This window comes from Lepidochelys kempii, chromosome 10 (assembly GCF_965140265.1).
Source record: "Lepidochelys kempii isolate rLepKem1 chromosome 10, rLepKem1.hap2, whole genome shotgun sequence".
Classification (NCBI taxonomy): domain Eukaryota; kingdom Metazoa; phylum Chordata; order Testudines; family Cheloniidae; genus Lepidochelys; species Lepidochelys kempii.
In genome coordinates, this window is record NC_133265.1 from 49,605,440 (window position 1) to 49,620,019 (window position 14,580).

At 41.1% G+C, this 14,580-nt stretch overlaps 1 protein-coding gene across 17 annotated transcripts in view; it reads left to right on the forward strand.

The window, feature by feature from the left end:
• Positions 1–14,580, forward strand: part of PEAK1 (pseudopodium enriched atypical kinase 1) — a 239,360-nt gene that overhangs the window by 189,636 nt on the left and 35,144 nt on the right. For all 17 annotated transcript variants that reach the window (XM_073303488.1, XM_073303487.1, XM_073303494.1 and 14 more), the window contains one exon: positions 8,073–8,821. In XM_073303488.1, the coding sequence (XP_073159589.1) occupies positions 8,073–8,821 (749 nt within the window). The remainder of the gene's footprint in view (positions 1–8,072; positions 8,822–14,580) is intronic.

Below are 14,580 nucleotides of genomic sequence, written 5' to 3' on the forward strand. Positions count from 1 at the left end.
CTACAGATAAACATCCTAGAACTTCGAGCCATATGCAACGCCTGCCGTCACTTCCACCCATTCATTCAGAACCAACATGTTCAGATAATGACAGACAACATCGCCTGCATGTTCTATGTAAACAGGCAGGGAGGGACTCGATCTCATTCACTTTGCACAGAAGCTATGAAGTACTGGAATTGGTGCCATGCAAACAACATCCGCCTATCTTCCCGGGGTCCTGAATACCACCACGGACGAACTAAGCAGACATTTTCCCTGGGATCATGAATGGGAGATAAACAAAACGGTCATACACAACTTATTCCGCTTTTAGGGCTACTCAACCCTGGACCTCTTTGCAACTGTGAAGAACAAGAAATGTCCCAAATTTTGGTCCAGAGCAGGACTGGGCAAACATTCTCTAGGAGATCCTTTCCTGATCTCATGGGATCAAGACTTACTGTATGCATTTCCCCCAGTACCGGTTCTCCTCAGAGTTCTGACAAAGATATAAACCGATTGTGCCACCTTAATTCTGATTGCCCCATCGAGGCCCAGACAACCGTGGTATCCATTCCTCACCAGAATATCAATTTGCCCACCAATTTCATTGCCCCTCACTCCGAACCTCCTATCGCAGCAACATGGCTGATTTCTTCACCCCAGCCTATCCATGCTTCACGTCAAAGCTTGGTTCCTACATAGTTCTCCTAAAATGAACTAGCATGCTCTGAACAGGTTCAAAGAGTACTCTCACGTAGAGAACACAATCAACTCGCATCACCTATCTTTGAAAGTGGAAGCGATTCATACAATGGTGTTCAAGCAAACAAATTCTTCCCACTTCTGCACCTCTTCCGTCCATACTTGATTACCTATTAGACCTTAATCAATCTGGCCTTTCTTTCAGCTCCATCAAAGTCCATTTAGATGCTATTACAACTTTTCACGACAAGATCGACGATACTTCTGTTTTTCCTCATCCAATCACCAAGCGTTTTCTCAAAGGGGTCCAATCCCTATACCCGGACATTAAACCTCCTACCCCTTTCTGGGACCTTCACTTAGTATTAACCTGCTTAACTTAACAACCATTTGAGCCCCTAGCCACTTGCTCCCTCTTACACCTCTCAATGAAAACAGCATTCTTAGCGGCAATCACCTCCGCCAGATGCGCAGGAGAAATAGCAGCTCTCATGGCGGACCCACCCTACAACATACTTTTGAAGAACAAAGTTACCCTCTGACTACACCCCAAATTTCTTCCAAAAGTGCATTCGTCATTCCACATCAATGAACCTATACACCTACCAACCTTCTTTCCTAAACCACATGCAAACTCCTTTGAATCCACAAGGCATACATTGGATGTATGCAGGGCTTTGTCCTTCTATTTGGATAGAGAACCAGACCCTTTAGGAGCTCTTCCAGACTCTTTGTCTCCATTGCAAATGTTCCAAAGGGATGCCTATTTCTACACAGAGACTTTCCAGTTGGATCTCTGCTTGTATCCGATTGTGCTATGAAATAAAGGATGCAGTTCCTCCAGCCTGCATCAGGACTCACTCCACTAGATCTGTAACTACCTCCGTGGCTTTTCTATGCAAAGTTCCTCGGGATGACATCTGTAAAGCGCCCATTTGGACTTCTGAACACACGTTTGTTAAGCATTATGCCCTTACTCAAGGCCCTCTCACTGATACACGATTGGGCAGAGCTGTATTATCCACCGCATTCCTACCAGATCCAAAGTCCCTACCTCCTTGAGATATGCTGCTTTTAAGTCACCTGGCGTGGAGCACCCAGAGAGACATCTCAAGAAGAAGAAGAAGAAGTCGTCACTCACCTGTGCAGTAACTGACGTGAGTGTCCCTGTGGGTGCTCCACTACCCACCCTCCTCCCCTCTACTTCGGAGTTGGAGTAGCCCCCGTTGTGGAGAAGGAACTGAGGAGACCAGTCGTGCGCACGTACTATTAAAGCACACTCAACGCTGGGGGCAGGCTCTGCGCATGCATGACCGGTACGAGTACTGCTATCAAAATCTCCAAGCGAAGGCGCATGGACACACCAACACCTGGAGTACACTCATCTCGAAGAACGTCAGTTACTGCACAGGTGAGTAATCTCCTCATCTGCCTTCATTACTGCTCTGGGAGATCTATGATACTGTTGTGGTCACTACAATGAAAAATAAGAAATGACAGCATTAATAAGAATAGCAATAGCCTATCCATCCCTTGGAATATCAAAAATTAGGATAAAATTAACACTTTCAGTGTAGTTTTGAATTCCAATGTCTTTCCACAAAGCATTTTCTCTTTAGACCAGAGATAGTAATGACAGACAATTAGAACAAGACTTAAAAGAATAAAGGGGCATCAGGTATAGATTATTATGAGAATGGGACAATGGAGTGGGGCGGAAGGCCTAAAGGGCTTGTCCTTATTAGCGTACTGAACTAATAAAGGTTATTTCTTGCAGGCAAACAGGACTCTCAGAAATATGTCTGTGCACAGAATGATATTTGAGGCTACGTCAGACATTTTACCAGGCATTAGCTAATGAGCCAAATATGTGACCAGTTTCAGGAATTTGTTAGGTTTGAAGGAGGGATTCTCTGAAGTACAGTCAAATCTCCAATTATTTTTATAGCACTTTATATATAGTATCTCAAACTACTTGGCAGTGCATGCTGCTGAACAGAAATAACAGAAAAGAAAGGTGTCATGTAGCAGCAGTATTAAGATAAATAAAATTAGTGCATGTTATTTGCTAAGAGAAGATTTAGAAATAGAGAATAGAATGAAGTTGGAGTTTATAGTGCCTGGTGTGTTAGTTGCATGTCCCTCAGAAGCATGATTTCACTGCCTCCCATCAATAGTGTCCCCTTAGAAACAGGTGAAATGGGACAAGAAGGCCTGGGCTTAATCTGCAGCAAGGGAGATTTAGGTTAGATATTAAGAAAAACTTTCTAACTATAAAATTAGTTAAGCCTTGGAACAGGCTTCCAAGGGAGGTTGTAAAATCACCATCATTGAAGGTTTTTAAGCACAGGTTGGACAAACAGCTGTCAGGGGTGGCCTACTTGGTCCTGCTTCAGTGGAGGGGGCTGGACTTGATGATCTCTCAAGGTCCATTTCAGCCCTACATTACTACGATTCAAAGCTAATTCAAGAGAAGATTTCAAATCCAGGTATGAAGAATAAATCAGTAGCTTGGAGAGGAAAAAATTACAGACATTTTAAAGCTAACTTAATGATGTTCCTTAGTGATGTTCCTAGTGATGACCTCAGAAGGATGTTGTGAGGGTTAATGCATGAATGTTCAAAAAGCACTGTAAGGGTCTCAAATGTAAGATGTTATGGCACTGCACGATTCCTTAAAGCTGTCATCTGTATTCAGTTGAGAAAGCTGTTACAGAGTTAACTTCTTTCCTCTTGCATAGTTTGGAAGCCTTTTAAGGACTTTTTTAAGTGGTATTTAATATGCAGCCTGTTCCTCCTCTTCATCTGCCTCCAAGGGTGAAGTTCAGACTGTATTCTGTAATATTGAAGAGCCTGTGCAGGAGGCAGTGAAGTGAAGGATGTTAAGAAAGCTGGGGAGAGGTGACAGGCAAGAAGGAGAAACATTTGTTCTGCCGCTAACCTTTGTTTAAAAGAACTATTTTTCTTTACACAGAGAGAGGGGCAGGATTTAAAAGACAAACATTTTTCTTCCTCAGAGAGACTCTATGACATAAGAATGTGGGGCATGCAATGTTGCAGTAAGCCTTTGGAAAGCTGAACTAGAAGGGTTGGCCCTAGAGGCACGAGAAGAATGAACAGGGTTAAGAGCTCAGCATAAAAACAGCAGAGATATGAAGCTTTTCAAACACTTAATCCAGATGGATGAATTTCACTAGGAAAAACTTGTCCTTGTGGGGAAGAATCTATATTCTGGCATGACAGATCTTACAGATTCATTTCCATGGACTGGGAATACGAGGCAGTGGTTGAAATTGGGTCTGAAAAATGTGTACAGTAACTGTTTTTGGACTTTTATGTCAAATTTTCTGATGGGTTCCATCATTGCCAGCAGACATCTCCCTTCTGCACCAGATGGATGAGTGGGCTGTCATCAGCCTTCTTGCAAATGTCCTGTGCTGGAAGACAAAGAAAGGTGCAGAAATCCCATTATTATTATTATTATTTGTTCCTTGACCTTAGCAAAGCTTTTGACACGGTCTCCCACAGTATTCTTGCCAGCAAGTTAAAGAAGTATGGGCTGGATGAATGGACTATAAGGTGGATAGAAAGTTGGCTAGATTGTCAGGCTCAACGGGTAGTGATCAATGGCTCCATGTCTAGTTGGCATCCGGTACAAAGTGGAGCGCCCCAAGGGTCGGTCCTCGGGCCGGTTTTGTTCAATATCTTCATAAATGATCTGGAGGATGGTGTGGATTGCACCCTCAGCAAGTTTGCAGATGACACTAAACTGGGAGGAGAGGTAGATATGCTGGAGGGTAGGGATAGGATACAGAGGGACCTAGACAAATTAGAGGATTGGGCCAAAAGAAATCTGATGAGGTTCAACAAGGACAAGTGCAGAGTCCTGCACTTAGGACGGAAGAATCCCATGCACCGCTACAGACTAGGGACCGAATGGCTCGGCAGCAGTTCTGCAGAAAAGGACCTCGGGGTTACAGTGGACAAGAAGCTGGATATGAATCAACAGTGTGCCCTTGTTGCCAAGAAGGCCAATGGCATTTTGGGATGTATACATAGGGGCATTGCCAGCAGATTGAGGGACGTGATCATTCCCCTCTATTCAACATTGGTGAGGCCTCATCTGGAGTACTGTATCCAGTTTTCGGCCCCACACTAGAAGAAGGATGTGGAAAAATTGGAAAATGGGCAGTGGAGGGCAACAAAAATGATTAGTGGACTGGATCACATGACTTATGAGGAGTGGCTGAGGGAACTGGGATTGTTTAGTCTGCAGAAGAGAAGAATGAGGAGGGATTTGATAGCTGCTTTCAACTACCTGAAAGGGGGTTCCAAGGAGGATGGATCTAGACTGTTCTCAGTGGTAGCTGATGGCAGAACAAGGAGTAATGGTCTCAAGTTGCAGTGGGGGAGGTTTAGGTTGGATATTAGGAAAAACTTTTTCACTAGGAGGGTGGTGAAACACTGGAATGCATTACCTAGGGAGGTGGTGGAATCTCCTTCCTTAGATATTTTTAAGGTCAGGCTTGACAAAGCCCTGGCTGGGATGATTTAGTTGGGGATTGGTCCTGCTTTGAGCAGGGGGTTGGATTAGATGACCTCCTGAGGTCCCTTCCAACCCTGATATTCTATGATTCTAATACCCCAATGGTACTTTGATGCCCATGATTCCAAGTAGCTGTGCAGGAGCCATAACTATTACAGCGAGAAGAGTCAGGTTCCAAGGGCCAACCTCCTTCCCATCTGATTAGTCTGTGGCGGATGGAGGAGAAACCGCAAACAGGGAGTAGAGCAGCAGGATGAGCAGTCATATAGCTTACCCTCACTGCAGGAGCTCCTGCTGCGGCTTGCATGTGCATCTCATTCTAATATGTCTTCCCGTTACTCCCCAAGTTTCTGCTGTAGCCTCTGGCTTGGCCAGCCATGAAAGCAACATACATTAGGAGACTGCATGCTGAAGTGGTAGCAGACAAGCAGCAATGGTCTTTTTCACCAACCACCAGCTGATGTAGTAAGTAAGGAGCTATACTGTGGAAGAGCATAGGAATCAGGAAATGGACAGGTGAACTTGGAGGCAGGGTGTAGACAGAGGGGACAAAGTCAACAGGCATTTGAGGGAGACTTAAGAAGAGGTGCATAGCCACAGATTTTGTAAGGGGGAATATAAAGAGATGCTGATGTAAGTTAAGATGGCCATTTGGGTGGTTGAGAAAAAAGGGGTAAGAAGTGGAAAGGAAGGCACTTCCAGGTTGTATAAGGGGAGCTCATTTGAATTTGTGCTTTGGGGGTCCATCCAAATATTTTTATGATGCTGGCTGTGAACTGTGTCTCTTCTTTTTGCAGTCCTTGCCAAGACTAACCTTCTCATCTACTTCCTGTACTGTTAGGCTATTACCTGGATCCTCCACTGCCTCCTGTCTTTGGACATTTTTATTTTGTGAGAGCTAAAAGGAGATAGCCTGAGAGAGCAGCCACATGTGACCTTTCCTGAAGATCATGCCAAACAGAGCTACCCTACCTTCTGTGGACATAAATCCTACAGTTTCTTCCTACTCACAACTCAGTGCCTCTCTCAGTATTAACATGAGGAAATGATCAAAAAGAACTCCAGATACAGTGTTTTACTCTTTCTGAACTTCCATTGCCTTTCACAGTCCCAAGGAATACAAAACTCCTCAATCTTCTTAATTAAAATATCTTATTAGCAGTGTGGCCCAATATTCCAATTGATAGTGCATGTTGTCCTGCAGAGTGGGAGTTAATCATGGATTCTATTACTTTCATAACAGCTGTGATTATGTATTTTAAAATCTGAGGGAGGAAAATATTCCCTTGCAAAAGGTTCCATAATGCATTTGTATTATGTAGGTTCAGATCTGAATTATAACCTACCCAAAGTTCTGGGATGTTTGGATTGAGGGTTCCAGTCCAGGCCCATTTCTAATTTAGAGACCTTCAGTGGGGCACCCCACTCTTATCCAATAATCAAATAGTTTCAGTATCTCTTGCTGAACTAGATAGAGTTCATTCCATGCTTGCTCCATTGCATTTGTAGAAATTGCCTTCCTACCTTATAATTATGGTCAATGATCCTCACAGATATGGTAGAAAATTTACAAAATAACTCCTCTCAAAATAGCAGTTGATTTATTAGAAACGAAAAAAATGCATCATTTTATTTTTATACAAGGAGCGGTTGCCTCACAGAGCAGCACATCTGTCACTCATCCTGTTTTTCTCCCCACCCCAACCCCCAATTTTTGAAGGATTCATAATTGCCTTCTCTAAAATCCAACCAAAACACATTACAGGAAGTTTTATCCTCTCAGGAAGCACAGGCTGTCAGTGGAAATTCAGGTTTTTTGTGTATCCAAAACTGCAGATTGGAATCTCTTGACTGGTTCTAGATCAGGATGTCTATGCATGTAATAGTCCCAATACAGCAGCCACTGAAAAATGAGCAAGGGAAAGGGGTGTCAGAGATCATTACTATTTCTATTAATCTCTGATATTGGGGGCTGCGGGGGGGGGGGGGGAAGGGAAGTAAGCTTGTATATTTCTGCAGTCCCAGAACCCAGTCCTGCTTTTACTGAAATTAGTGGGGGAAATCTTGTCAATTAAATGGTAGCAGACTTAGGCTCTTACTCTTCTGTTTGTTATGAAGTTACTAATGAATTTGCAGAGACAAACTTGATTATCTCTGATATCATTGCTTAGATATCTACAGTGTGCTATTTTTCTTGCAGGTGTCCTGGTTTATGTTTTATAATATTTTGAATGTATGTAACCCCTCTCAGATCCCAAAGTGTTTTACAAATTACCATGCGTATATACAAAGAGGGATCACTCCATCCACCAGTAAAATGTAGACATCTCTGGGGTGAAATACAGAAGCACCCACTCAAAGTACATAGCAGTTTAGAACAGGAAGTGAGGAAGAATACTGTAATCAGCTGCCTGCAGGGGGAATTAAGGGAGACAGAATGTAATTACTCAGATTGGAATTCGTCTAGAATGCTAGGCTTGACAGTCCATACTTCTGATTTGCATTCTCTTTCATGTTTTAAGTAAGCTCATGAAATGTAAGATGCTAGCACTGAAACCTGTTTTATGCACAGGCCCAGTTAAACAAGTCAAGGTATTCTTTATGTGATAGTATACATCTGGTGCTGGTTTTGTTATGTTAGTTTTATCCCTCCAAGCACCAGCCTCACACCTTCATTTTTTGTCAGACTTGGATTTGAGGAGATTGTGGTCATCTACATCAATCATCCAGCTATTTTCTCAGTTGCCCACTTACACTTTTTTGTGAAGTGTGAATATGCAGTCACAGTAAATCCAAAGTGTTCTAAAGCTTTTGGGTTTGTTTGTTTTTTATTACACAGGTCAGTCCAGGGCAGCCATGATACCTCCAAAGCAGCCCCGGCAGCCAAAGGGAGCTTTGGATGATGCCATTGCCTTTGGAGGAATAGCAGACCAAGAGGCAACTAACAGCTTACAGCCAACACCACCTCCACTGCCAAAGAAAACCATTTTGAGAGCCAACACAGAGCCGATCCCCAAAGAACTTCAGAAACAGACCCTGGAGAACAATCTCTGTGTTGTGGCCAACCCTACATATGACATTGATACCAACTGGGAAGCAAGCAGTGCCTGCTCTTCAATCAGCTCAGAACTCAAGGCATTGGACAATGAGTCAGGAGATTCCTTGGACAGGCCTTTAAGAAAAGGAAAAGCAACCAACTCAACAGCCAACAGCATTTCTAGCTTAACCACTCCCAGTATTAAGGATAGGTGTTCCAACAGCATGGAGTCTCTGTCTGGAAGATACATCTCTCAGACTAAGCAGAGCAAGAATATACAGAAGCCACAGAGGCAAGCACTTTATCGAGGAATTGAGAACCGAGAGGAGGTGGTAGGCAAAATTAGAAGCCTTCATACTGATTCACTGAAGAAGTTGGCAAACCAGTGCGAAGATCTTTTCATGGCAGGACAGAAAGACCAGCTGCGATTTGGAGTGGACAGCTGGTCAGACTTCAGGCTAACCAGTGACAGGCCATGCTGTGAAGCAGGTGATGCAGTTTACTACCCAGCTTCTTATGCAAAAGATCCCCTCAACAATTATGCAGTCAAGGTAAGAAGGAGGTTTCAAAAATGGTTGTCCCAGACATCAGTAATATTAATAATAAAACCCTGTGTATTACAGTATACCTAATTGTGCTGTTTGCAATAGCTAATCCATGTACAGTAATGATCTACAGCTACTGGCCCCTCTTTCTTTAAAGTGCCACTGTTGTCAATGGCATAATTAACCTTTAGCTGGATCCCCTGTTTGTTGTACATTTGGGGCAATTTTTTAAAAGCCACCAACTCTCTTACTAGCTGTTTAGCATAGCTATTATGTTATGACATAAGAATGATATAAACAGCTGTGTGCAGGCGGGCTCTTGGAAGCCTTCAGTAGTAGAACCTTTAAGTTCATTTGCATGCAGAGTTACCAAATTCTCATTTTTAATTAGGAGTGATTTCAAAGGTTTATACATATGGCTGTCTATGGATTTTATTTATATACATTCTTAATTAGCATACCTTTCCATTCCCTTACAAACCCTTAAATTCTCACCAGCCATTCTGAAGCCCTATCTTGCCATCGGTATGGCCTTGCGTGCTACATGAAAAATGAATGGAACTGAGGAACATTGATTGGCTAGTGCTGTATTTCAGTGAAAAAAGAATTAGCTCTTTTTATTGAATACTCCATTCCACTATCCTGGTCAGAAAAACATCCAGGTACTTTTTTCATATGCAAATGAACAGTTATCTTACCTAATAAAGGGTTTGTGTTATTTTATCATGTTTGTGATTCATATAGGAGATTTACTCACCCTCCCTTTGGGTGCCCACACCTCCACTGCTAATGAGACGATAATGTTCATCTGATAGGATGTGCTGTAATATGAAGGATGACTGGAAGCCAGGAAACCTATGTTCTATTCATTGCTCTGCCATAGACTTCCTATGTGACCTTGAGCAACTGAATCTCTGTAACTCTATTTCCCCAACTTTAAAATGAAAATTATGATTTTTCTTACCTCACATGGGTATTGTGAGCCTAAATTCATTAATGTTTATAAAGCAAGTTGAGCTTCTCATAGTGATGGTACTACAGAAGGGCAAAATGTAATTATTACTCACAACCACCGTTATTTATTAAAACAGAATGAGAAGCTAGAAAGCAAGAACATCAATGCTAACTTGATATAAAATAGGTTCTGAATTTGAAAAGGCATCTCTTCAGGAGGTTTTTCAAGGTTACATATTGCATTGAAGTGTTGCCACATTCTATTGGGTTTATATTTGTTCAGCCATCCAGGTCCTTTATTGTTGCAAAGATCACAGTTGTAATATGGATGCCATTATAAGATGATGAAGTGAACTGTCTGCTGACTCAAAACAACTGAGAACCAGGACATGAATAACTTTATGATGTATTATTTGTCTGGCAATCTTGTCCGGTTGCAAAATCAATGGTCTTCCATTGATTTTTTTTGCTTGTAATGATGCAGAAATAATCTGCCAAGAAGAAGTGGCAGGTGGTTTGCTGTTTCATGCACTATGACAGGCCAGCAGATCTAGAGATGGAAGTGTTACATTAAACACTGAATAAAAATGTTCCATTGATGAAAGTGACTTAAAGCCTTTCCAAACATGCAGTAGAGCTTTTGAGTTTGTTTTTTAAATGTATTTTGAAAGGAGAGAGTATAGCCAAATGTATGCTATTTTTTTTCTTTATTACCTGAAACACTGTTATCTTGAAAATCAGTTCACAAACTTGTAGGCATTTACTGTAATCTAATAGGTATGAAGGACTCTAGAGTGAAGGATCCATAACATGCCATTTAACCACAGGTCACTATGGATTGTTGTGCTATCATGGTGAGAGGAAATGTTAGGCTTGAAAAAAACTTCCCTGGCAGTGAATGTAATGTAGGAAGATACTTTGACTACAAATGCTCACTGATTCTTTGTAAGCAAAGTAGTGCTAGCTCAAAGGAATTGCTGTTGTCTTTCCATTTTCTCCCTTTCATATCTTCAAATATTATGCTTTCAACCAAGACTGGCTCACTTTATTTGTGTTTCCTTGATGGATTTTTTTTATTGCAATGTCATTCTCTAAAATATAGTCAAGGGTTTTATTATAAACTCACCTTTAAGGGGTTTATAACTCTACCATAACATTTGGCTCCATGCTGAGCCTTGATATACAAGATCTCAGTCCAGGATCAAGATTTTTCAAAAACATATAATGTAAAAAACAAACAAACAAACAAAATCCATTGAACTGTTGTAAATTAAGAGCGCTGGCAAAAATAGCAGGATTTTACTCTCCTACAGATTTTTTAATTCTAACTAAATTTTGTAATCATCCATCTACAGTGTAAATGGTCTATACTTATGGCATTTTAAACCATGAAAAAATACAGATATTGAGATCAAATCCTACAGTGAACCCATAATATGGACTGCCTATTATTGTTAGACAACTTATAGTAGCAGAAGAATCATACAAGATCTATCTTGAAGGTCTCTTAAGAATTATACACATGGGGCCGTATCTTCAGCTCGCATAAATATGTTCAGCTCCATTAACTTCAATAGAGCTATGCCAAACTGCATCACCTAAGAATCTGGTCCAGGGCTTGACAAACTCTTACTAGGTTCTATGACTTTATATTAGATCTGAAAGAGTTTCTAAAAATGGAATATTTTTTGTCCTTTTGTTACTACTTTATAGAAAACAATATAATGAACTTTTCAAAACTATATGTAATGTTAAGTGTTGTTATCCATAAGTACAAAAATTATACATTGTTTCTGAATCTTCAAAAGAGATATAGTTTCTAATTATATTAAAAAGCAAAAACTATGTTCCAGTAGTATTAAGAATTAGACTTTTACCAATTGACTACTGCTGAATTGAGTCTTCAGAAACATCCCAGTAGAATGCACCTTCTGTGCAGATGAGTATACCAGAACATTTTTTTATGTTTTATTAATTTTAATAGATAATGACAATTTAATAGGTGTGATGGAAAACCATCCTGTCCCCAACTCATCTGTTTTGCCTAGATATTGCAGGAATAAAACTGTTTGTAAAGGTGTGCAATTTTAGCCATGGCATGTGTCAGGACATGCTTGCCTGCTGAATAAATGAATAAATAAATAAATAGTCTCCCACTAACAAATGTCCTTTGCAAAAAGGTACACCAAACTATGTGCAAGTTGCTTTGACTGAAACGATACAAACCAAAACAATGGCTCCAGTCAGCTCAGAATTACATTTCAAACAAGCAAAAACAAGGATCTCTTTACAAACCTTTTATAAAATTCCTTAGGTATTTTCTCTTCACAAACAAGAACTAATCCATGTTCTAAATAATTGGTAGAGCTGGGTCAATGTGTCTGTGTGTGTTCCTCCGTAGCAGTGGAACAGTATCCTTATCAGCAGTTCCAGATTTGTAGTGAAATGCAAGTGAGCAGTGAAGACTAGCTTTTTGTAAAGTATATTGGACAAGTGCAGTTTGTCTCATCCCAGTATTGGGTGTTATCCTTGAACATACTGAATAAAGCAGCAGTATAGCAGGGACCTAAGTAAAAAAGCATTAGCAGAAATAAGTGATTATTGAGAATCTTGTCAGGTTTGGACTGTGAACATGGGTAATTAGTGTTTCAGTGATGCAGTGGAGCAAACTGGAGTGGAAACTACTTCCACTTTTAAAATTCAATATCGAACATTATCAAGACTGAAGCAGCATAAAAAATTATTGAACACTATTATGCATACCTGAGATCATAGTTCAGAAGCCATCTTGAACAATCAGGCAGCAGGAACCATTAAGGAGGTCCTGGCCTGAAGTGTGCGTTTAATATTTTGGCTGCAATCAGATGTTGCGTTAGAGGTAAGGTGGAGTAGCCTGGGGACTATCATGGGGTAAACAGGCTGGGAGTGTATGGAAATGCAAGTACCATAATTTATGGCTTTGTTATATCTTGAGTCCTTGCTGCAGGATGGTGGGAGCTTCCCTGGAAAGCTGTATGACCTTAAAGTTCTTGCTAAGATTCATTCCCAAAGCATAAAACATAACAAAACATAAGTAAAATGCTGGCTGGCTGCCTTCCACTGAAAAAAATGTATATTCCATTTGGGCATATGCACCTGATGAGGGCATGAGAATATTTTTTTGGTAACTCAGACTCTAAATTGAATGACCTTTCTGGCAAAAGTCTTACTGCAGATCGTCACAATACCCTATAGTTTGGATTGAGCCACAGTTTTATACATTAAACACTTAATCCATTATAAGTGCAGTCACAGTAACGTTGAATTTTTATGTCTTGGCATACCAGCAAAAGAGCAAAGCATTACTCCCAAAGCCAGATCAGTGAAACAAGGTCAGTGATCAAACTGGACTCTTAGAAAGCAGGTTGTGCCAAGTACAAGGTATTAATGTGGGATTAGCAAGCTTTCATTTGACACTGTATTTCATTTGCAGTAGTGCTTTTGTGTAATACAACAAAGTAGCACAGATGGTACAGTGTTTGTGTGATCCTCAGTGTTTCTCATTTTCATCATTCTGCAATTCATTCCCCACATATCCATCTCGTTTAAGGTTCACCAAGGCCTTGTAAAATGCATAGGACATAGTAAAAATGAGATTCCCTGCTGCTAAAGTGGAAGTCCGCTAACAGTATCCTAGGCTGACTGGACCCATAATGAAAAAATAAAAGCTAATGCAGAGCATTTTTTAGAGTCTTACAACATGAAATTCTTGCTTCCTTGAGGGAAAAGGATAGACAATGGAAATGGAGAGATCAAGGAATCTAGCTTTGTTAAACTAATGTACAGTTATAGACTGGATTTCAAGGACCCCAACTGTAGAGTTTATGTATTGACATGGGCACCAGTGAAAGGAAGGTGGACACATATAATTAGAGCTTAATATCCATATCTCCCTTCTTTGCCTTTCCTCTCCCCATAATTTTCTATCACAGTATACAGAGGTTGTTGACCACTACTCTGCATCCTTTGACTCATTCTTTATGAGCACTAGAAACATAGGATTTGCCATACTGGATCAATCAATTCCTTCTTTGAATGACTGCATGTGTGCATTCAATTCTTGGGGTTGGTGCACCCAGCACGTGACCCTCAAATTTTTTTCCTCAGTGGTACCTGTTGGACGGGTCAAGCTTCCCTTCCTGTTGTGTGCCACTGCATACAGGTATAAAGGGCAGAACTGCCCCTAGCCCACCTAAGTTCTTTCTTACCGCCTATGACAGTCATTGGAACTCTTCTGTACCAGAATTCTTTCTCCCAGCCTTTGTGATCATAGTGTATGTGTGTAGTTAGTCTTTAGTGTTGTTAGGATAGTTAGTAACATTTATATATAATAAGTTTTTCAGATTTCTTGTTTTCCCTGTTTGGGTTTTTTTTCTATTCATGCTACTGAGGTACGCCTCAGGAGTTTCAAACCAGGTGCTTCTTGCTCCAGGCCTGTGTCAGTGAGTGACCCACACAATAGCTGCCTGAAGTGCTTGGGGAAGCATACGTGAAGGACCAGTGCCAGATTTTCAGGGAGTTCAAATAAAGAAGGATAGGGTGACTAGGCTTTCCTGGTCTGACTCAGTGTAGAGTGCTGCAGCTTTAGGGAGAAGTGCACCTCCAACTTTGGTGCCAGGATTTCACTGTTCTCCCTCATCCTGCTTCCAAAGTAGCACCAGCCAGGGGACCGTCTCCACCTTCTATGTCTGGTAAGAGGGTTGAGAAGGAGTTGAGTAGAGTGCACCTGAAACCTAAGCACTCCTCCTCCAAATCGGTACCTAAGTCAGCTC